This window comes from Oncorhynchus clarkii, chromosome 10, assembly GCF_045791955.1.
Source record: "Oncorhynchus clarkii lewisi isolate Uvic-CL-2024 chromosome 10, UVic_Ocla_1.0, whole genome shotgun sequence".
Lineage (NCBI taxonomy): Eukaryota > Metazoa > Chordata > Actinopteri > Salmoniformes > Salmonidae > Oncorhynchus > Oncorhynchus clarkii.
The window spans coordinates 74,147,224-74,171,520 of NC_092156.1; the positions used below are offsets into that span (position 1 = coordinate 74,147,224).

Consider the following 24,297-nt stretch of genomic DNA (forward strand, 5'->3'; position numbering starts at 1 on the left):
TCGGTTCGTGTGTGAGTGAACTCCCAGATTGGCCTCCAGCTGGGTTGGGTTGAATCACGAGGCGAGGTGTGTGTGTGTGTGTGGGGCTCTGGGAGGAAAGGCCTAGTCATGCGGCAGAGTGTGTGTGTGTGTGTGTGAGCAGTAGGCTATATGAGAGAGAAGGGGCCAATGGGCCGTCCCTAGTGGGTGATCAGTTGGACTGAGACAGAGGAACAGCATGCACTACCACAGGTAGGAAACAGCAACAAGTAGGAGACAGCAACAGGTAGGAACCTGCAACAGGTTGGAGACAGCAACGGGTAGGAAACAGCAACGGGTAGGAAACAGCAACGGGTAGGAAACAGCAACGGGTAGGAAACAGCAACGGGTAGGAACCAGCAACGGGTAGGAAACAGCAACGGGTAGGAGACAGCAACAGGTAGGAGACAACAACAGGTAGGAGACAACAACAGGTAGGAATCAGCAACAGGTAGGAGACAACAACAGGTAGGAGACAACAACAGGTAGGAAACAGCAACAGGTAGGAAACAGCAACAGGTAGGAACCAGCAACAGGTAGGATACAGCAACAGGTAGGAGACAGCAACATGTAGGAACCAGCAACAGGTAGGAAACAGCAACAGGTAGGAACCAGCAACAGGTAGGCACTATCACAAGTAGGAACCAGCAACAGGTAGGAAACAGCAACAGGTAGGAAACAGCAACAGGTAGGATACAGCAACAGGTAGGAGACAGCAACAGGTAGGAACCAGCAACAGGTAGGAAACAGCAACAGGTAGGAACCAGCAACAGGTAGGCACTATCACAAGTAGGAACCAGCAACAGGTAGGAAACAGCAACAGGTAGGAAACAGCAACAGGTAGGATACAGCAACAGGTAGGAGACAGCAACAGGTAGGAAACAGCAACAGGTAGGAACCAGCAACAGGTAGGAAACAGCAACAGGTAGGAGACAGCAACAGGTTAGTTGTTAATTCATTCATCTATTTAACTCATTTATTGACTTACCATCATTGGTTTTGTATGATCTGTATATTTGTATCTTATTGATGTCACTACGATACAGGGGCTGCAGGTAGCCTAGTAGCCTAGTGGTTAGAGGGGCGGCAGGTAGCCTAGTAGCCTAGTGGTTAGAGGGGCGGCAGGTAGCCTAGTAGCCTAGTGGTTAGAGGGGCGGCAGGTAGCCTAGTGGTTAGAGGGGCTGCAGGTAGCCTAGTAGCCTAGTGGTTAGAGGGGCGGCAGGTAGCCTAGTAGCCTAGTGGTTAGAGGGGCGGCAGGTAGCCTAGTAGCCTAGTGGTTAGAGGGGCTGCAGGTAGCCTAGTGGTTAGAGGGGCGGCAGGTAGCCTAGTAGCCTAGTGGTTAGAGGGGCGGCAGGTAGCCTAGTAGCCTAGTGGTTAGAGGGGCGGCAGGTAGCCTAGTAGCCTAGTGGTTAGAGGGGCGGCAGGTAGCCTAGTAGCCTAGTGGTTAGAGGGGCTGCAGGTAGCCTAGTAGCCTAGTGGTTAGAGGGGCGGCAGGTAGCCTAGTAGCCTAGTGGTTAGAGGGGCGGCAGGTAGCCTAGTAGCCTAGTGGTTAGAGGGGCTGCAGGTAGCCTAGTAGCCTAGTGGTTAGAGGGGCGGCAGGTAGCCTAGTAGCCTAGTGGTTAGAGGGGCTGCAGGTAGCCTAGTAGCCTAGTGGTTAGAGGGGCGGCAGGTAGCCTAGTAGCCTAGTGGTTAGAGGGGCGGCAGGTAGCCTAGTAGCCTAGTGGTTAGAGGGGCTGCAGGTAGCCTAGTAGCCTAGTGGTTAGAGGGGCGGCAGGTAGCCTAGTAGCCTAGTGGTTAGAGGGGTGGCAGGTAGCCTAGTGGTTAGAGGGGTGGCAGGTAGCCTAGTAGCCTAGTGGTTAGAGGGGCGGCAGGTAGCCTAGTAGCCTAGTGGTTAGAGGGGTGGCAGGTAGCCTAGTGGTTAGAGGGGTGGCAGGTAGCCTAGTAGCCTAGTGGTTAGAGGGGCGGCAGGTAGCCTAGTGGTTAGAGGGGTGGCAGGTAGCCTAGTGGTTAGAGGGGCGGCAGGTAGCCTAGTAGCCTAGTGGTTAGAGTGTTGGACTAGTAACCAGAAGGTTGCTAGATCAAATCCCCGAGCCGACAAGGTAAAAACCGTTCGTTCTGCCCCTGAACAAGGCAGTTAACCCACTGTTCCTAGTCCGTGTGTTCTTTACTGACTTGCCTAGCTAACTAATGAAACACAGCAACAGGTTTGATAAGGAATTATATATTGATATTTATTTTATGGGTCTATAGACATTTAAATTGTCTGGTATTATATGGGAGAACAACAGATCGCTGGTTTATTTATAGTAGGCTACAAAGACAGTGGATTGAGTTTATGGGTGAAGGAGAAACTCCTTCGTCAGACATTGTTTCCATTCAGTGAAACATCACTGAGAGAAACTGAGAGTCTTATAGGCGGTGGGATTAAAAAATAAATAAATAAACTTTATTTAACTCGGCAGTTAAGAACAAATTATTATTTACATTGACGGTTTACAACAGCACAACCCGGACGATGCTGGGCCAATTGTGCATCTCACTATGGGACTATTATACAGCCTGGATTTGAACCAGGGTGTCTGTAGTGACGCCTCTAGTACTGAGATGCAGTGTCTCAGACACTGCGTATAAACAGGGTCCTTGCAAATCCTAGAACACTTTTGATAATTGTTTTAGAAAGTAGAACCTGTTGTCTTTGGCTCGATAAGTTATTCGGAGGGAATTATTGGGAATAATAACAAAGGGAAAGATTAATTTCAGAGATAAAAGAGATGTGCTGGAGCTGGCATACGTCTGGGCAAGAAAACATCTCCAATCCTTTGTGAAAATCTGATATCTGATGAGTGTGGAGTCTAGGCTGAGCAGGGCTTGGCACTCAAAAAATGGACCAGCCTTCAACTCTCTAACTACATCTTTCTCTCTCAATTCAATTCAATTCAAGGGGCTCTATTGTCATGGGAAACATGTGTTGACATTGCCAAAACAAGTGAGGTAGATAATATATAAAGTGAAATAAACAATAAAAACAATAAAACAATAAAATATAAAAATGAACAGTAAACATGTGTAATGTCTAATTGTGCTGCTGTCCTGGGGCTCTGTGAGGTGTGTTTGTGAACAGCGCCCCAGGACCAGCTTGCTTTGAGTCTCAGTTTCAGGGCGGCAGGTAGCCTAGTGGTTAGAGCGTTGAATTAATAACCGAAAGGTTGCAAGATCAAATCTCTGAGCTGACAATGTAAAAATCTGTTGTCCTGAACAAGGCAGTTAACCCACTGTTCCTAGGCCGTCATTGAAAATAAGAATTTGTTCTTAACTGACTTGCCAAGTTAAATAAATATATATATTTGGTGTTTGTCCCATTTTGTGAATTCTTGGTTGGTGAGCGGACCCCAGACCCCACAACCATAAAGGGCAATGGGTTCTATGACTGATTCAAGTATTTTTAGCCAGATCCCCCCCCCCCAAAAAAACACTTGTTTGTGTTCATGGATTTTATAATGTCGTATGTTTTACCCCCAACACCACTTTCCATCAGTCTGTATAGCAGACCCTTATGCCAGATTGAGTCGAAGGCTTTTTTGAAATCAACAAAGCATGAGAAGACTTTGCCTTTTGTTTTGGTTTGTTTGGTTGTCAATTAGGGTGTGCAGGGTGAATACATGGTCTGTTGTACGGTAATTTGGTAAAAAGCCATTTTGACATTTGCTCAGTACATTGTTTTCACTGAGGAAAGGTACGAGTCTGCTGTTAATGATAATGCAGAGGATTTTCCCAAGGTTGCTGTTGATGCATATCCCTGTTGACGCTCTCCTCTCTCTCTGCTCTCCTCTGTCTCTCACTTCCTCTCTCTCTCTCTCTGCTCTCTTCTGTCTCTCACTTACTCTCTCTCTCTGCTCTGCTCTCCTCTGTCTCTCACTTCCTCTCTCTCTCTCTCTCTGCTCTGCTCTGTCTCTCACTTCCTCTCTCTCTCTCTCTCTGCTCTGCTCTCCTCTGTCTCTCACTTCCTCTCTCTCTCTCTCTCTCTGCTCTGCTCTCCTCTGTCTCTCACTTCCTCTCTCTCTCTGCTCTGCTCTCCTCTGTCTCTCACTTCCTCTCTCTCTCTCTGCTCTGCTCTCCTCTGTCTCTCACTTCCTCTCTCTCTCTGCTCTGCTCTCCTTTGTCTCTCACTGCCTCTCTCTCTGCTCTGCTCTCCTCTGTCTCTCACTTCCTCTCTCTCTCTCTCTGCTCTGCTCTCCTCTGTCTCTCACTTACTCTCTCTCTCTGCTCTGCTCTCCTCTGTCTCTCACTTCCTCTCTCTCTCTCTCTCTGCTCTGCTCTGTCTCTCACTTCCTCTCTCTCTCTCTCTCTGCTCTGCTCTCCTCTGTCTCTCACTTCCTCTCTCTCTCTCTCTCTCTGCTCTGCTCTCCTCTGTCTCTCACTTCCTCTCTCTCTCTGCTCTGCTCTCCTCTGTCTCTCACTTCCTCTCTCTCTCTCTGCTCTGCTCTCCTCTGTCTCTCACTTCCTCTCTCTCTCTGCTCTGCTCTCCTTTGTCTCTCACTTCCTCTCTCTCTGCTCTGCTCTCCTCTGTCTCTCACTTCCTCTCTCTCTCTCTCTGCTCTGCTCTCCTCTGCTCTCACTTCCTCTCTCTCTCTGCTCTGCTCTCCCCTGTCTCTCACTTCCTCTCTCTCTCTCTCTTTGCTCTGCTCTCCTTTGTCTCTCACTTCCTCTCTCTCTGCTCTGCTCTCCTTTGTCTCTCACTTCCTCTCTCTCTCTCTCTCTGCTCTGCTCTCCTCTGTCTCTCACTTCCTCTCTCTCTCGCCATCTCTAAATTCAATTAGGCTTGGAAACATAGGTTTACATTGCCAAAGAAAGTGAAGAATATAATAAACAAAAGTGAAATAAACACATTTAGAGTAAACATTACACTAATAGAAGTTCCAAAAGAATAAAGACATTGCAAATGTCATATTACGTATATATACAGAGTTGTAATGATCTCTCTCTCTCTCTCCCTGCTCCAGTATGTGTTGGCTGGGTCTCCTGGTGGTGGTGGCTCTGACCCCGTGGACCCTGGCACAGTTCCCCAGAGAATGTGTCACCTCAGCGGGGCTACGGAGCGGCCAGTGCTGCCCCTCTCCCACTGGAGCCCTGGACGACGAGTGTGGTTCTGCCACAGCGAGGGGTCAGTGTGTGTCCGTAGCTGCCGACAGCCACCGCCACGGCCCCCAGTACCCACATGACGGCCGGGACGACCGGGAACGCTGGCCGTTAAGGTTCTTTAACCGGACGTGCCGGTGTAACGGGAGCTTTGCGGGGTATAACTGTGGCCGGTGCCGGTATGGACTCACCGGACCTAACTGTGATCAGAGGATATCTGTGGGTAAGAGAGAGGGAGGTGGATTTATTTATCTGATTAGATAGAGTGAAGAAAGAGACTCTTTCCTACTTCCTTTAAAATAAAATAAAATAGATAACCTAGAATAAATATATTTATTTTCTTCATACATCCATATACAGTGCCTTGCGAAAGTATTCGGCCCCCTTGAACTTTGCGACCTTTTGCCACATTTCAGGCTTCAAACATAAAGATATAAAACTGTATTTTTGTGTGAAGAACCAACAACAAGTGGGACACAATCATGAAGTGGAACGACATTTATTGGATATTTCAAACTTTTTTAACAAATCAAAAACTGAAAAATTGGGCGTGCAAAATTATTCAGCCCCCTTAAGTTAATACTTTGTAGCGCCACCTTTTGCTGCGATTACAGCTGTAAGTCGCTTGGGGTATGTCTCTATCAGTTTTGCACATCGAGTGACTGACATTCTTTCCCATTCCTCCTTGCAAAACAGCTCGAGCTCAGTGAGGTTGGATGGAGAGCATTTGTGAACAGCAGTTTTCAGTTCTTTCCACAGATTCTCGATTGGATTCAGGTCTGGACTTTGACTTGGCCATTCTAACACCTGGATATGTTTATTTTTGAACCATTCCATTGTAGATTTTGCTTTATGTTTTGGATCATTGTCTTGTTGGAAGACAAATCTCCGTCCCAGTCTCAGGTCTTTTGCAGACTCCATCAGGTTTTCTTCCAGAATGGTCCTGTATTTGGCTCCATCCATCTTCCCATCCATTTTAACCATCTTCCCTGTCCCTGCTGAAGAAAAGCAGGCCCAAACCATGATGCTGCCACCACCATGTTTGACAGTGGGGATGGTGTGTTCAGGTTGATGAGCTGTGTTGCTTTTACGCCAAACATAACGTTTTGCATTGTTGCCAAAAAGTTCAATTTTGGTTTCATCTGACCAGAGCATCTTCTTCCACATGTTTGGTGTGTCTCCCAGGTGGCTTGTGGCAAACTTTAAACGACACTTTTTATGGATATCTTTAAGAAATGGCTTTCTTCTTGCCACTCTTCCATAAAGGCCAGATTTGTGCAATATACGACTGATTGTTGTTCTATGGACAGAGTCTCCCACCTCAGCTGTAGATCTCTGCAGTTCATCCAAAGTGATCATGGGCCTCTTGGCTGCATCTCTGATCAGTCTTCTCCTTGTATGAGCTGAAAGTTTAGAGGGACGGCCAGGTCTTGGTAGATTTGCAGTGGTCTGACACTCCTTCCATTTCAATATTATCGCTTGCACAGTGCTCCTTGGGATGTTTAAAGCTTGGGAAATCTTTTTGTATCCAAATCCGGCTTTAAACTTCTTCACAACAGTATCTCGGACCTGCCTGGTGTGTTCCTTGTTCTTCATGATGCTCTCTGCGCTTTTAACGGACCTCTGAGACTATCACAGTGCAGGTGCATTTATACGGAGACTTGATTACACACAGGTGGATTGTATTTATCATCATTAGTCATTTAGGTCAACATTGGATCATTCAGAGATCCTCACTGAACTTCTGGAGAGAGTTTGCTGCACTGAAAGTAAAGGGGCTGAATAATTCTGCACGCCCAATTTTTCAGTTTTTGATTTGTTAAAAAAGTTTGAAATATCCAATAAATGTCGTTCCACTTCATGTTTGTGTCCCACTTGTTGTTGATTCTTCACAAAAAATACAGTTTTATATCTTTATGTTTGAAGCCTGAAATGTGGCAAAAGGTCGCAAAGTTCAAGGGGGCCGAATACTTTCGCAAGGCACTGTATTTCTTTATCAGGGACCATCTACAGTTTCTAACGTACAATATTTGATGCATCTCCCTTCCTTTCTCCTCCCTCTTCCCTTCCCCCTTTCACTCTCCCTCTCTTCTCCCTTCCTTTATCCTCCCTTACTCCATCCTCCCTGCTTCCCTCCCTCCATCCTCCCTCCCTCCCTCCATCCTTCCTCCCTCCATCCTCCCTGCTTCCCTCCCTCCCTCCATCCTCCCTGCATCCCTCCTCCCTCCCTCCATCCTTCCTGCTTCCCTCCCTCCGTCCTTCCTGCTTCCCTCCTCCCTCCCTCCCTCCCTCCCTCCATCCTTCCTGCTTCCCTCCCTCCCTCCCTCCATCCTTCCTGCTTCCCTCCCTCCTCCCTCCCTCCCTCCCTCCATGCTTCCCTCCCTCCCTCCATCCTCCCTGCTTCCCTCCCTCCCTCCATCCTTCCTGCTTCCCTCCCTCCCTCCCTCCATGCTTCCCTCCCTCCCTCCATCCTCCCTGCCTCCCTCCCTCCATCCATCCTCCTTCCCTCCCTCCCTCCATCCTCCCTCCTCCCTCCTCCCTGCCTCCCTCCAGTCAGGAGGAATGTGATGCAGATGAGTTCAGCAGAGAAGCAGGCGTTTGTGAACTCTCTGGACCAGGCCAAGAGGACCGTCCACCCTGACCTGGTCATCTGCACACGACGGTAACCAGTTTGATGGTGCTGTGATCTTATCTTAATGATCGCAGATCGATTGCTTCGATCTGATTGTGCATCGGAACCAAATAACTGAAACTTCATCACCACTCACCACTCATCTCATCTGATCAAATATAATCTCATTCGTTGGAGAATTGGAGGCTAGAGATTAGAGATTTGGAGGCTGTAGGTTAGAGGATTGGAGGCTATAGGTTAGAGAATTGGAAGCTAGAGGTTAGAGAATTGGAGGCTAGAGGTTAGAGAATTGGAGGCTGTAGGTTAGAGAATTGGAGGCTGTAGGTTAGAGAATTGGAGGCTGTAGGTTAGAGAATTGGAGGCTGTAGGTTAGAGAATTGGAGGCTGTAGAATAGAGAATTGGAGGCTGTAGGTTAGAGAATTGGAGGCTGTAGGTTAGAGAATTGGAGGCTGTAGGTTAGAGAATTGGAGGCTGTAGGTTAGAGAATTGGAGGCTGTAGGTTAGAGAATTGGAGGCTGTAGGTTAGAGAATTGGAGGCTAGAGGTAAGATAATTGGAGGCTGTAGGTTAGAGAATTGGAGGCTGTAGGTTAGAGAATTGGAGGCTGTAGGTTAGAGAATTGGAGGCTAGAGGTTAAGAGAATTGGAAGCTAGAGGTTAGAGAATTGGAAGCTAGAGGTTAGAGAATTGGAAGCTAGAGGTTAGAGAATTGGAGGCTAGAGGTTAGAGAATTGGAGGCTAGAGGTTAGAGCATTGGAGGCTAGAGGTTAGAGAATTGGAGGCTAGAGGTTAGAGAATTGAGGCTAGAGGTTAGAGAATTGGAAGCTAGAGGTAAGAGAATTGGAGGCTAGAGGTTAGAGAATTGGAGGCTAGAGGTTAGAGAATTGGAGGCTGTAGGTTAGAGAATTGGAGGCTATAGGTAAGAGATTGGAGGTTATAGATTTAGAGGCTAGAGGTTAGAGAATTGGGTGGGAGCTTGGTTGTGCATTAAACTCCACTTTGCCACATTGTCACTGATAAATCCTCATCTCTCTACAGTTACCAGGAAGTGTACGGTCCGGACGGTAACACCCCTCAGTTTGACAACGTCACCATCTATAACTACTTTGTGTGGACCCACTACTACTCTGTCAGCAAGACCTACATGGGGGCGGGGCAGGCTAGCTTTGGGGGTGTGGACTTTTCTCACGAAGGCCCGGGATTCGTCACCTGGCACAGGTTCCACCTGCTGCAGCTGGAGAGAGATATGCAGGTGAGTGAGAGAAGGGGGTACGAAGTGTATGTGTGTGTGTGTGTGTGTGTGTGTGTGTGTGTGTGTGTGTGTGTGTGTGTGTGTGTGTGTGTGTGTGAGAGAGAGAGAAAAGAAAGAGAGAGTGTGTGTGCGTGTGTTCAATATTGTCGTATATTCAAACATTGTAAAACACTCTCTCGACCAATCAGAATTGAGTATCTCGCCACCCCCTCAATCTCTCCATCTCTCCAATCTCTCCATCTCCTCAATCTCTCCATTCCCTCAATCTCTCCATCTCTCCACCCCATTCATCCCTCCATCACTCCATTCCTCCATTCCTCCATCTCTCCATCCCTCCCATCCTCTCCATCCCCTCAATCTCTCCATCCCTCCATCTCTCCATCTCTCCATCCCCTAAATCTCTCCATCTCTCCATCCCCTCCATCTCTTCATCTCACCATTTCACCATCCCCTCAATCTCTCCATCTCTCCATCCCCTCAATCTCTCCATCTCTCCATCCCCTAAATCTCTCCATCTCTCAATCCCCTCCATCTCTCCATCTCTCCATCCTCTCCAGGACATGTTGGGTGATGCCACTTTTGCCCTCCCCTACTGGAACTTTGCCATCGGCGGCAGTGAGTGTGACGTGTGTACTGACGACCTCCTAGGAGCCAGGTCTTCCTTCGATATGAACAGCCTCAGCCCCAACTCTGTCTTCTCCCAGTGGAGGGTGATCTGTGAGAGTGTAGAGGACTACGACACTCTGGGAACCATCTGTAACAGTGAGCATGATATGTCCTAACACCTTGTAAACACTACGACACTATAGGAACCATCTGTAACAGTGAGCATGATATGCCCTAACACCTTGTAAACACTACGACACTATAGGAACCATCTGTAACAGTGACCATGATATGTCCTAACACCTTGTAAACACTACGACACTCTGGGAACCATCTGTAACAGTGAGCATGATATGCCCTAACACCTTGTAAACACTACGACACTATAGGAACCATCTGTAACAGTGAGCATGATATGCCCTAACACCTTGTAAACACTACGACACTATAGGAACCATCTGTGACAGTGAGCATGAGATGCCCTAACACCTTGTAAACACTACGACACTATAGGAACCATCTGTAACAGTGAGCATGATATGCCCTAACACCTTGTAAACACTACGACACTATAGGAACCATCTGTAACAGTGAGCATGATATGCCCTAACACCTTGTAAACACTACGACACTATAGGAACCATCTGTAACAGTGAGCATGATATGTCCTAACACCTTGTAAACACTACGACACTCTGGGAACCATCTGTAACAGTGAGCATGATATGTCCTAACACCTTGTAAACACTACGACACTATAGGAACCATCTGTAACAGTGAGCATGAGATGTCCTAACACCTTGTAAACACTACGACACTCTGGGAACCATCTGTAACAGTGAGCATGAGATGTCCTAACACCTTGTAAACACTACGACACTCTGGGAACCATCTGTAACAGTGAGCATGAGATGCCCTAACACCTTGTAAACACTACGACACTATAGGAACCATCTGTAACAGTGAGCATGATATGCCCTAACACCGTGTAAACACTACGACACTCTGGGAACCATCTGTAACATACGACACTCTGGGAACCATCTGTAACAGTGAGCATGATATGTCCTAACACCTTGTAAACACTACGACACTCTGGGAACCATCTGTAACATACGACACTCTGGGAACCATCTGTAACAGTGAGCATGATATGTCCTAACACCTTGTAAACACTACGACACTATAGGAACCATCTGTAACAGTGAGCATGATATGCCCTAACACCTTGTAAACACTACGACACTATAGGAACCATCTGTAACAGTGAGCATGATATGCCCTAACACCTTGTAAACACTACGACACTCTGGGAACCATCTGTAACATACGACACTCTGGGAACCATCTGTAACAGTGAGCATGATATGTCCTAACACCTTGTAAACACTACGACACTATAGGAACCATCTGTAACAGTGAGCATGATATGCCCTAACACCTTGTAAACACTACGACACTATAGGAACCATCTGTAACAGTGACCATGATATGTCCTAACACCTTGTAAACACTACGACACTCTGGGAACCATCTGTAACAGTGAGCATGATATGCCCTAACACCTTGTAAACACTACGACACTATAGGAACCATCTGTAACAGTGAGCATGATATGCCCTAACACCTTGTAAACACTACGACACTATAGGAACCATCTGTAACAGTGAGCATGATATGCCCTAACACCTTGTAAACACTACGACACTATAGGAACCATCTGTAACAGTGAGCATGATATGTCCTAACACCTTGTAAACACTACGACACTCTGGGAACCATCTGTAACAGTGAGCATGATATGTCCTAACACCTTGTAAACACTACGACACTATAGGAACCATCTGTAACAGTGAGCATGAGATGTCCTAACACCTTGTAAACACTACGACACTCTGGGAACCATCTGTAACAGTGAGCATGAGATGTCCTAACACCTTGTAAACACTACGACACTCTGGGAACCATCTGTAACAGTGAGCATGAGATGCCCTAACACCTTGTAAACACTACGACACTATAGGAACCATCTGTAACAGTGAGCATGATATGCCCTAACACCTTGTAAACACTACGACACTCTGGGAACCATCTGTAACATACGACACTCTGGGAACCATCTGTAACAGTGAGCATGATATGTCCTAACACCTTGTAAACACTACGACACTCTGGGAACCATCTGTAACATACGACACTCTGGGAACCATCTGTAACAGTGAGCATGATATGTCCTAACACCTTGTAAACACGACGACACTATAGGAACCATCTGTAACAGTGAGCATGATATGCCCTAACACCTTGTAAACACTACGACACTATAGGAACCATCTGTAACAGTGAGCATGATATGTCCTAACACCTTGTAAACACTACGACACTATAGGAACCATCTGTAACAGTGAGCATGATATGCCCTAACACCTTGTAAACACTACGACACTATAGGAACCATCTGTAACAGTGAGCATGATATGCCCTAACACCTTGTAAACACTACGACACTCTGGGAACCATCTGTAACATACGACACTCTGGGAACCATCTGTAACAGTGAGCATGATATGTCCTAACAACTTGTAAACACTACGACACTATAGGAACCATCTGTAACAGTGAACATGATATGTCCTAACACCTTGTAAACACTACGACACTATAGGAACCATCTGGAACAGTGAGCATGATATGTCCCAACAACTTGTAAACACTACGACACTATAGGAACCATCTGGAACAGTGACCATGATATGTCCCAACAACTTGTAAACACTACGACACTATAGGAACCATCTGTAACAGTGAGCATGATATGCCCTAACACCTTGTAAACACTACGACACTCTGGGAACCATCTGTAACAGTGAGCATGATATGCCCTAACACCTTGTAAACACTACGACACTATAGGAACCATCTGTAACAGTGAGCATGATATGCCCTAACACCTTGTAAACACTACGACACTATAGGAACCATCTGTAACAGTGAGCATGATATGTCCTAACACCTTGTAAACACTACGACACTATAGGAACCATCTGTAACAGTGAGCATGATATGTCCCAACACCTTGTAAACACTACGACACTCTGGGAACCATCTGTAACAGTGAGCATGATATGCCCTAACACCTTGTAAACACTACGACACTCTGGGAACCATCTGTAACAGTGAGCATGATATGTCCCAACACCTTGTAAACACTACGACACTCTGGGAACCATCTGTAACAGTGAGCATGATATGTCCCAACACCTTGTAAACACTACGACACTGGGAACCATCTGTAACAGTGAGCATGATATGCCCTAACACCTTGTAAACACTACGACACTCTGGGAACCATCTGTAACAGTGAGCATGATATGTCCCAACACCTTGTAAACACTACGACACTATAGGAACCATCTGTAACAGTGAGCATGATATGCCCTAACACCTTGTAAACACTACGACACTCTGGGAACCATCTGTAACAGTGAGCATGATATGTCCCAACACCTTGTAAACACTACGACACTCTGGGAACCATCTGTAACAGTGAGCATGAGATGCCCTAACACCTTGTAAACACTACGACACTATAGGAACCATCTGTAACAGTGAGCATGATATGCCCTAACACCTTGTAAACACTACGACACTATAGGAACCATCTGTAACAGTGAGCATGAGATGCCCTAACACCTTGTAAACACTACGACACTATAGGAACCATCTGTAACAGTGAGCATGATATGCCCTAACACCTTGTAAACACTACGACACTCTGGGAACCATCTGTAACATACAACACTCTGGGAACCATCTGTAACAGTGCGCATGATATGTCCTAACACCTTGTAAACACTACGACACTCTGGGAACCATCTGTAACATACGACACTCTGGGAACCATCTGTAACAGTGAGCATGATATGTCCTAACACCTTGTAAACACTACGACACTATAGGAACCATCTGTAACAGTGAGCATGATATGCCCTAACACCTTGTAAACACTACGACACTATAGGAACCATCTGTAACAGTGAGCATGATATGCCCTAACACCTTGTAAACACTACGACACTCTGGGAACCATCTGTAACATACGACACTCTGGGAACCATCTGTAACAGTGAGCATGATATGTCCTAACAACTTGTAAACACTACGACACTATAGGAACCATCTGTAACAGTGAGCATGATATGTCCTAACACCTTGTAAACACTACGACACTATAGGAACCATCTGGAACAGTGAGCATGATATGTCCCAACAACTTGTAAACACTACGACACTATAGGAACCATCTGGAACAGTGACCATGATATGTCCCAACAACTTGTAAACACTACGACACTATAGGAACCATCTGTAACAGTGAGCATGATATGCCCTAACACCTTGTAAACACTACGACACTCTGGGAACCATCTGTAACAGTGAGCATGATATGCCCTAACACCTTGTAAACACTACGACACTATAGGAACCATCTGTAACAGTGAGCATGATATGCCCTAACACCTTGTAAACACTACGACACTATAGGAACCATCTGTAACAGTGAGCATGATATGTCCTAACACCTTGTAAACACTACGACACTATAGGAACCATCTGTAACAGTGAGCATGATATGTCCCAACACCTTGTAAACACTACGACACTCTGGGAACCATCTGTAACAGTGAGCATGATATGCCCTAACACCTTGTAAACACTACGACACTCTGGGAACCATCTGTAACAGTGAGCATGATATGTCCCAACACCTTGTAAACACTACGACACTCTGGGAACCATCTGTAACAGTGAGCATGATATGTCCCAACACCTTGTAAACACTACGACACTATAGGAACCATCTGTAACAGTGACCATGATATGTCCTAACACCTTGTAAACACTACGACACTCTGGGAACCATCTGTAACAGTGAGCATGATATGTCACAACACCTTGTAAACACTACGACACTATAGGAACCATCTGTAACAGTGAGCATGATATGCCCTAACACCTTGTAAACACTACGACACTCTGGGAACCATCTGTAACATACGACACTCTGGGAACCATCTGTAACAGTGAGCATGATATGTCCTAACAACTTGTAAACACTACGACACTATAGGAACCATCTGTAACAGTGAGCATGATATGTCCTAACACCTTGTAAACACTACGACACTATAGGAACCATCTGGAACAGTGAGCATGATATGTCCCAACAACTTGTAAACACTACGACACTATAGGAACCATCTGGAACAGTGACCATGATATGTCCCAACAACTTGTAAACACTACGACACTATAGGAACCATCTGTAACAGTGAGCATGATATGCCCTAACACCTTGTAAACACTACGACACTCTGGGAACCATCTGTAACAGTGAGCATGATATGCCCTAACACCTTGTAAACACTACGACACTATAGGAACCATCTGTAACAGTGAGCATGATATGCCCTAACACCTTGTAAACACTACGACACTATAGGAACCATCTGTAACAGTGAGCATGATATGTCCTAACACCTTGTAAACACTACGACACTATAGGAACCATCTGTAACAGTGAGCATGATATGTCCCAACACCTTGTAAACACTACGACACTCTGGGAACCATCTGTAACAGTGAGCATGATATGCCCTAACACCTTGTAAACACTACGACACTCTGGGAACCATCTGTAACAGTGAGCATGATATGTCCCAACACCTTGTAAACACTACGACACTCTGGGAACCATCTGTAACAGTGAGCATGATATGTCACAACACCTTGTAAACACTACGACACTATAGGAACCATCTGTAACAGTGAGCATGATATGCCCTAACACCTTGTAAACACTACGACACTCTGGGAACCATCTGTAACAGTGAGCATGATATGTCCCAACACCTTGTAAACACTACGACACTCTGGGAACCATCTGTAACAGTGAGCATGATATGTCCCAACACCTTGTAAACACTACGACACTCTGGGAACCATCTGGAACAGTGATGACTAACCCTTTTTACTAACCCTGTGCTTGGTGACTGAGCATGCTTTTCTAGTCCAGCACTAGGCTAAATCTGATGCAGGGTAACTGACAGTAACACACCCCAGACTGATCTGGGCCAGGGAAACTTACAGAAACTCACCCCAGACTGATCATGGGCAGGGAAACTGACAGTAACACACCCCAGACTGATCTGGGGCAGGGAAACTGACAGTAACACACCCCAGACTGATCTGGGCCAGGGAAACTGACAGTAACACACACCAGACTGATCTGATGCAGGGAAACTGACAGTAACACACCCCAGACTGATCTGGGCCAGGGAAACCGACAGAAACACATCCCAGACTGATCTGAGGTTGGAAAATGACAATAACACACCCCAGACTGATCTGGGCCAGGGAAACTGACAGAAACACACCCCAGACTGATCTGGCCCAGGGAAACTGACAGAAACACACCCCAGACTGTGCCACTCTGGATAGAGGGAACCATCTGTAACAGTGATTTTGGTTGGACCTGTTAGAAGTAGTGCTGACATGTGATTTCTCTGGGCTTTGGAAGGAATTATAACTAAAACACAATGAACAACAGGGTTCTGAAGGTCTGGACTAAGGAATAAGTAGTATAATCTACATCCACATGACTCCAGATTAGGAGATTAGTCTGGTTGGTATGTATAATCTGGGCCAGATTACAACACTCACTTCCTCCCTACTTTCATCTCAGGAAATGTCCTACAATTTCCTAGAGATTCAAATTGGGGAGAATTGAGTTAGAATTGTGACCTGACAGAACATGAGAGGAGTGGGGGTGTGTGACCTGACAGAACATGAGAGGAGTGAGGGTGTGTGACCTGACAGAAGATGAGAAGAGTGAGGGTGTGTGACCTGACAGAACATGAGAGGAGTGAGGGTGTGTGACCTGACAGAACATCAGAGGAGTGAGGGTGTGTGACCTGACAGAAGATGAGAAGAGTGAGGGTGTGTGACCTGACAGAACATCAGAGGAGTGAGGGTGTGTGACCTGACAGAACATCAGAGGAGTGAGGGTGTGTGACCTGACAGAACATGAGAGGAGTGAGGGTGTGTGACCTGACAGAACATGAGAGGAGTGAGGGTGTGTGACCTGACAGAACATCAGAGGAGTGAGGGTGTGTGACCTGACAGAACATGAGAGGAGTGAAGGTGTGTGACCTGACAGAACATCAGAGGAGTGAGGGTGTGTGACCTGACAGAACATGAGAGGAGTGAGGGTGTGTGACCTGACAGAACATCAGAGGAGTGAGGGTGTGTGACCTGACAGAACAACAGAGGAGTGAGGGTGTGTGACCTGACAGAAGATGAGAAGAGTGAGGGTGTGTGACCTGACAGAACATCAGAGGAGTGAGGGTGTGTGACCTGACAGAACATGAGAGGAGTGCGGGTGTGTGACCTGACAGAACATCAGAGGAGTGAGGGTGTGTGACCTGACAGAACATGAGAGGAGTGAGGGTGTGTGACCTGCTCAGTGATATCTAGTAGCTTTCCAGTCTGTCTCCTAGCTGATCCTCTTTACCTCAGTACACAGGGAACAACACATTGTGGTCATGTGACTTCCTAATATGGGCGTTATGAGGCTAAGGAGGAAGAAGTCTGACAGTCTACTGGTTCTCTTTGATCAAGAGGAATTACACTCAAATGGACAGATAGATAGCACACAGCTATGCAATATCTCCTCGTGTGTGTGTGTGTGTGTGTGTGTGTGTGTGTGTGTGTGTGTGTGTGTGTGTGTGTGTGTGTGTGTGTGTGTGTGTGTGTGTGTGTGAGTGAGTGAGTGAGTGAGTGAGAGATTTTCCTGACCAGTGACCACATGACCTAACCAGTGAGAAAACTCAGAAAACGTCTTTATCTGAAATCAGAACTAACCGTTGAATCCTTGATTTGATTCCTAAATTCCTTGCCTCCCTCTCAAAGCTCATTGGAGGAAAGGATCCAATCAAGGTGTTCTTCCACTTTGAGCCCCTCCTCCAGTGACCTTTGAGAGGAAGGTGAGTAATAATTAAGGAATCAAGGACAGAAGGAATCAAGGACAGAAGGAATCAAGGACAGAAGGAATCAAGGACAGAAGGAATCAAGGTCAGGAGGAATCAAGGACAGAAGGAATCAAGGACAGAAGGAATCAAGGACAGAAGGAATCAAGGCCAGAAGGAATCAAGGCCAGGAGGAATCAAGGACAGGAGGAATCAAGGACAGGAGGAATCAAGGACAGGAGGAATCAAGGACAGAAGGAATCAAGGACAGAAGGAATCAAGGGTTTAAAGGCTAGTTAAGCCTACGTTTTCAGACAGAGCCAAGGAGTTCCCTATTCCCACCTCCCTATTCCCTTTATAGTGCACTACTTCTGTCAACAGAAGTGCACTATAGAGGGAATGGTGCCCTTGGGTACCCATAGAGTTCTGTCAACAGAAGTGCACTATAGAGGGAATGGTGCCCTTGGGTACTCATAGAGTTATGTCAACAGAAGTGTACTATAGAGGGAATGGTGCCCTTGGGTACCCATAGAGTTCTGTCAACAGAAGTGCACTATAGAGGGAATGGTGCCCTTGGGTACCCATAGAGTTCTGTCAACAGAAGTGCACTATAGAGGGAATGGTGCCCTTGGGTACTCATAGAGTTCTGTCAACAGAAGTGCACTATAGAGGGAATGGTGCCCTTGGGTACCCATAGAGTTCTGTCAACAGAAGTGCACTATAGAGGGAATGGTGCCCTTGGGTACCCATAGAGTTCTGTCAACAGAAGTGCACTATAGAGGGAATGGTGCCCTTGGGTACCCATAGAGTTCTGTCAACAGAAGTGCACTATAGAGGGAATGGTGCCCTTGGGTACCCATAAAGTTCTGTCAACAGAAGTGCACTATAGAGGGAATGGTGCCCTTGGGTACCCATAGAGTTCTGTCAACAGAAGTGCACTATAGAGGGAATGGTGCCCTTGGGTACTCATAGAGTTCTGTCAACAGAAGTGCACTATAGGGGGAATGGTGCCCTTGGGTACCCATAGAGTTCTGTCAACAGAAGTGCACTACACTGTGAATAGGGTGCCATTTGTGATTCATCCATGTTAAATGTGGACGTTGACCATCTCTAAGTTAAGAGACTAGTCCAATACTTGTTTTGACATGTCAACCCTCTGTGCCCTATAAATTCAGAGACCTGTGACCCCTAACCCCTAACCCGTATTGATTCAGAGACCTGTGACGCCTAAAGCCTAACCTATGACCACTATAGATTCAGAGACCTGTGACCCCTAACCTATGACCCTATAGATTTCAGAGACCTGTGACCCCAAACCCTAACCTATGACCCCTATAGATTCAGAGACCTGTGACCCCTAACCTATGACCCCTGTAGATTCAGAGACCTGTGATGCCCAAACCCTAACCTATGACCCCTATAGATTCAGAGACCTGTGACCCCTAAACCCTAACCTATGACCCTATAGATTCAGAGACGTGTGACCCCTAACCTATGACAATATAGATTCAGAGACCTCTGACCCCTAAACCCTAACCTATGACTTTATAGATTCAGAGACCTGTGATACCTAACCTATGACCCTATAGATTCAGAGACCAGTCCCATCAGGAGGAACCCAGCCGGTAACGTGGCGCGACCCATGGTGCAGAGGCTGCCTGAACCCCAGGATGTAGTGGACTGTCTGGACCTGAAAACCTTCGATTCCCCACCTTACTACTCCACCTCTTCAGAGAGCTTCAGGAACACCGTAGAGGGTGAGGATTCAGGAACACCGTAGAGGGTGAGGATTCAGGAACACAGTAGAGGGTGAGGTTTCATGAACACCGTAGAGGGTGAGGATTCAGGAACACCGTAGAGGGTGAGGATTCAGGAACACCGTAGAGGGTGAGGATTCAGGAACACCGTAGAGGGTGAGGATTCAGGAACACCGTAGAGGGTGAGGATTCAGGAACACAGTAGAGGGTGAGGTTTCATGAACACCGTAGAGGGTGAGGATTCAGGAACACCGTAGAGGGTGAGGATTCAGGAACACAGTAGAGGGTGAGGATTCAGGAACACCGTAGAGGGTGAGGATTCAGGAACACCGTAGAGGGTGAGGATTCAGGAACACCGTAGAGGGTGAGGATTCAGGAACACAGTAGAGGGTGAGGTTTCATGAACACCGTAGAGGGTGAGGTTTCAGGAAAACCGTAGAGGGTCAGGATTCATTCTCTCTCTCTCTCTCTCTCTCTCTCTCTCTCTTCTCTCCTCTCCTCTCCTCTCCTCTCCCACCCCCCTCCTCTCTCTCTCTCTCTCTCTCCTCCCCCTCTCCTCTCTTCTCTCTCCCCTCTCTCTCTCTCTCCCCTTCTTCTCTTCTCTCCTCTCCTCTCTCCTCCCTCTCCTCTCTCTCTCCTCCCCCTCTATAGATCAGTATAGTATAGGTATTCAGTCTAGGTATGATTGTAGGATATAGTATAGGTATAGATACAGTATAGTAGGTATACATATAGTAGGTATCATATAGTACAGTATAGTATAGTAGTAGGTATAGTATAGTATGTATGGTAGGATTCAGGTATAGTATAGTATAGGTAGTTATACGTACAGTATATACAGTATAGCATATTATACGGTATAGATACGGTATAGTATAGATAGGTATAGCGTCTCAGTATAGTAGGTATGCGTATAGTATGTATGAGTCAGGTCTGCTATAGTATACATATCTATAGTAGGTATTCAGGTATTCAGTTATATAGTAGGTATACGTTATCATTCAGATTATACGTATATACGTCAGGAATGCATAGTATCTATAGATAGGTATTCAGTAGTATGAGTCTATCTATCTATCTATCGTATACGTATCTATATCTACATAGGTATAGTAGGTCTCAGTAGTTATACATATAGTATAATAGTAGGTAGCTCATAAATATATACATCAGTCAGTGTAGGAATACATATGTAGATACATGACCTATACATCTATCTATGCAGGTATCAATCATCCAGCTACTAGATATATAGTATAGTCATCTAGTATACGTATATAGTAGGTATAGTAGGTCTAGGTACGTATAAGTATACATATATAGTAGGTATACATATGTATGCATAGTAGTATACATGCATACTATAGTATGCATGCAGGCATACGTAGGTAGGTATTCAGTCTATCTATCTAGTATACGTATAGTATCCGATGTATTGTATGCCCAGGTATAGTAGGTATCCATCGATATAGATATAGTATCTCAGTCCAGTATACATAGTAGGTAGTTAGGCATGTATATATAGTCCGTAGGTACGTATAGTATGCCTATAGCAGTGCATCTATCAGTCTATCTATGCCAGTACAGTATGCATCTATCTATAGTAGGTACTACATCTATCTAGTCTATACTATCTATTCGGTATACTCTCCTCTCCTCTCTCTCTGCCCCTCTCCTCCCTCTCCTCTCCTCTCCTCTCTCCTCCCCCTCTCCTCCCCTCCCTCCAGGCTACAGTGCCCCTCAGGGTGGCTATGACCCAGTGGTGCGCAGCCTCCATAACCTGGCTCACCTGTTCCTCAACGGGACGGGAGGGCAGACACACCTGTCCCCTAACGACCCCATCTTTGTCCTGCTCCACACCTTCACTGACGCCATCTTTGATGAGTGGCTGAGCCGACACGCCCCAGGTATAGTATGTCACAACTGCAGCCAATCACAGAACACAAACAATTCAGTCAAACAGACCAATGGGGAAAGTGTCTGCAGACCCACACCCAGCTCTCGGCTAAGGTTCATGTCGTCCCCCAGGGGAGGCAGTGTACCCGGAGGAGGATGCTCCTATTGGTCACAACAGACAGTTCAACATGGTTCCCTTCTGGCCACCCGTCACCAACGCTGAGATGTTCGTCACAGCCCCCGAGAACCTGGGATACACCTACGAGGTCACATGGCCCAGTGAGTCACACAGACAGACAGACAGACAGACAGAACATAGGTCACACAGCACAGTGAGTCATACACAGAGAATGTATGACCTTTGAACTCTATGATTATATTCCAAATGCCCCCCATTCCCTATATAGTGAACTACTAGTGACCAGAGCCCTATTCCCTATGTAGTGCACTACTAGTGACCAGAGCCCTATTCCCTATATAGTGCACTACTAGTGACCAGAGCCCTATTCCCTATATAATGCACTACTAGTGACCAGAGCCCTATTCCCTATATAGTGCACTACTAGTGACCAGAGCCCTATTCCCTATATAGTGAACTACTAGTGACCAGAGCCCTATTCCCTATGTAGTGAACAACTAGTGACCAGAGCCCTATTCCCTATATAGTGCACTACTTTAGACCAGGGCCCTATTCCCTATATAGTGAACTACTTTAGACCAGAGCCCTATTCCCTATATAGTGCACTACTTTAGATCAGGGCCCTATTCCCTATATAGTGAACTACTAGTGACCAGGGCCCTATTCCCTATATAGTGCACTACTTTAGACCAGGGACCTATTCCCTATATAGTGCACTACTAGTGACCAGGGACCTATTCCCTATATAGTGCACTACTAGTGACCAGGGCCCTATTCCCTATATAGTGCACCTCTAGTGACCAGAGCCCTATTCCCTATATAGTGCACTACTTTAGACCAGGGCCCTATTCCCTATATAGTGAACTACTATAGACCAGGGCCCTATTCCCTATATAGTGCACTACTAGTGACCAGAGCCCTATTCCCTATATAGTGCACTACTAGTGACCAGAGCCCTATTCCCTATATAGTGCACTACTGTAGACCAGGGCCCTATTCCCTATATAGTGCACTACTAGTGACCAGGGCCCTATTCCCAATAGTGTGGACTACTCACGGAATAGGATACCATTTGGGACGTAACTGTAGTCTAATTGTTAACTGTAATATTGATAACCCTAGCGCAGGGATAGAGCAAAAACCTGCACAGCTGTTCTCATATATATATATGTATTTTATTTAGCCAACTGTTGCTTTTCTCTCTTCCCCCCCCGTACAGCTCGCCCCTACACGCTGTCGGAGATCATCACCATAGCGATCGTCGCCGCGGTGCTGGTGGCTGCGGTGGTGTCGGGGGTCATCGCGTGTGCCATGCGTGCTCGCTACTTCCGCTCGGCTGAGGGACTGGAGCCGTTGCTAGGGGAGACCTTCCGTCGCTACTCAGACAGACGGCCGGACAACAGCCAGTCTGTCGTGTAGAGATCATGTGTCTCCACCGGCACCATATTCCCTATGTAGTGCACTACTTTAGACCAGGGCCCTATTCCCTATATAGTGCACTACTAGTGACCAGAGCCCTATTCCCTATATAGTGCACTACTAGTGACCAGAGCCCTATTCCCTATATAGTGCACTACTTTAGACCAGGGCCCTATTCCCTATATAGTGCACTACTAGTGACGAGAGCCCTATTCCCTATATATAGTGAACTACTAGTGACCAGAACCCTATTCCCTATATAGTGCACTACTAGTGACCAGAGCCCTATTCCCTATATAGTGCACTACTTTAGATCAGGGCCCTATTCCCTATATAGTGCACTACTAATGACCAGAGCCCTATTCCCTATATAGTGCACTACTAGTGACCAGAGCCCTATTCCCTATATAGTGCACTACTTTAGACCAGGGCCCTATTCCCTATATAGTGCACTACTAGTGACCAGAGCCCTATTCCCTATATAGTGCACTACTAGTGACCAGAGCCCTATTCCCTATATAGTGCACTACTTTAGACCAGGGCCCTATTCCCTATATAGTGCACTACTAGTGACGAGAGCCCTATTCCCTATATATAGTGAACTACTAGTGACCAGAACCCTATTCCCTATATAGTGCACTACTAGTGACCAGAGCCCTATTCCCTATATAGTGCACTACTTTAGACCAGGGCCCTATTCCCTATATAGTGCACTACTAGTGACCAGAGCCCTATTCCCTATATAGTGCACTACTAGTGACCAGAGCCCTATTCCCTATATAGTGCACTACTTTAGACCAGGGCCCTATTCCCTATATAGTGCACTACTAGTGACGAGAGCCCTATTCCCTATATATAGTGAACTACTAGTGACCAGAACCCTATTCCCTATATAGTGCACTACTAGTGACCAGAGCCCTATTCCCTATATAGTGCACTACTAGTGACCAGAGCCCTATTCCCTATATAGTGCACTACTAGTGACCAGAGACCTATTCCCTATATAGTGCACTACTTTAGACCAGGGCCCTATTCCCTATATAGTGCACTACTAGTGACCAGAGCCCTATTCCCTATATAGTGCACTACTTTAGGCCAGGGACCATAGCCTATATAATATTTTTTTATTTAACCTTAATTTAACTAGGCAAGTCAGTTAAGAACAAATTCTTAATTACAATCACGGCCTACTGGGGAACAGTGGGGTTAACTGACTTGTTCAGGGGCAGAACGAACAGATTTTTACCTTGTCAGCTCGGGGGATTCGATCTTGGGGTTACTGGCCCAACACTCTAACCACTAGGCTAATGCACTACGTTAGCATACTGGCCCAACACTCTAACCACTAGGCTAATGCACTACTTTAGCATACTGGCCCAACACTCTAACCACTAGGCTAATGCACTACTTTAGCAT

General features: G+C 46.3%; 1 protein-coding gene across 1 annotated transcript; it reads left to right on the forward strand.

Annotated features, from left to right (window-relative positions):
• Window positions 1-166: 166 nt before the first annotated feature.
• On the forward strand, window positions 167-22,932 carry LOC139419139 (5,6-dihydroxyindole-2-carboxylic acid oxidase-like). The gene is made up of 9 exons (XM_071169101.1): window positions 167-231; window positions 5,019-5,377; window positions 7,708-7,816; window positions 8,824-9,037; window positions 9,595-9,799; window positions 19,260-19,427; window positions 21,155-21,334; window positions 21,456-21,602; window positions 22,682-22,932. The coding sequence occupies exons 1-9, from the start codon at window positions 218-220 to the stop codon at window positions 22,879-22,881; spliced, it is 1,596 nt and encodes a 531-aa protein (XP_071025202.1). The 5' UTR covers window positions 167-217; the 3' UTR covers window positions 22,882-22,932.
• The last annotated feature ends 1,365 nt before the right edge of the window (window positions 22,933-24,297 follow it).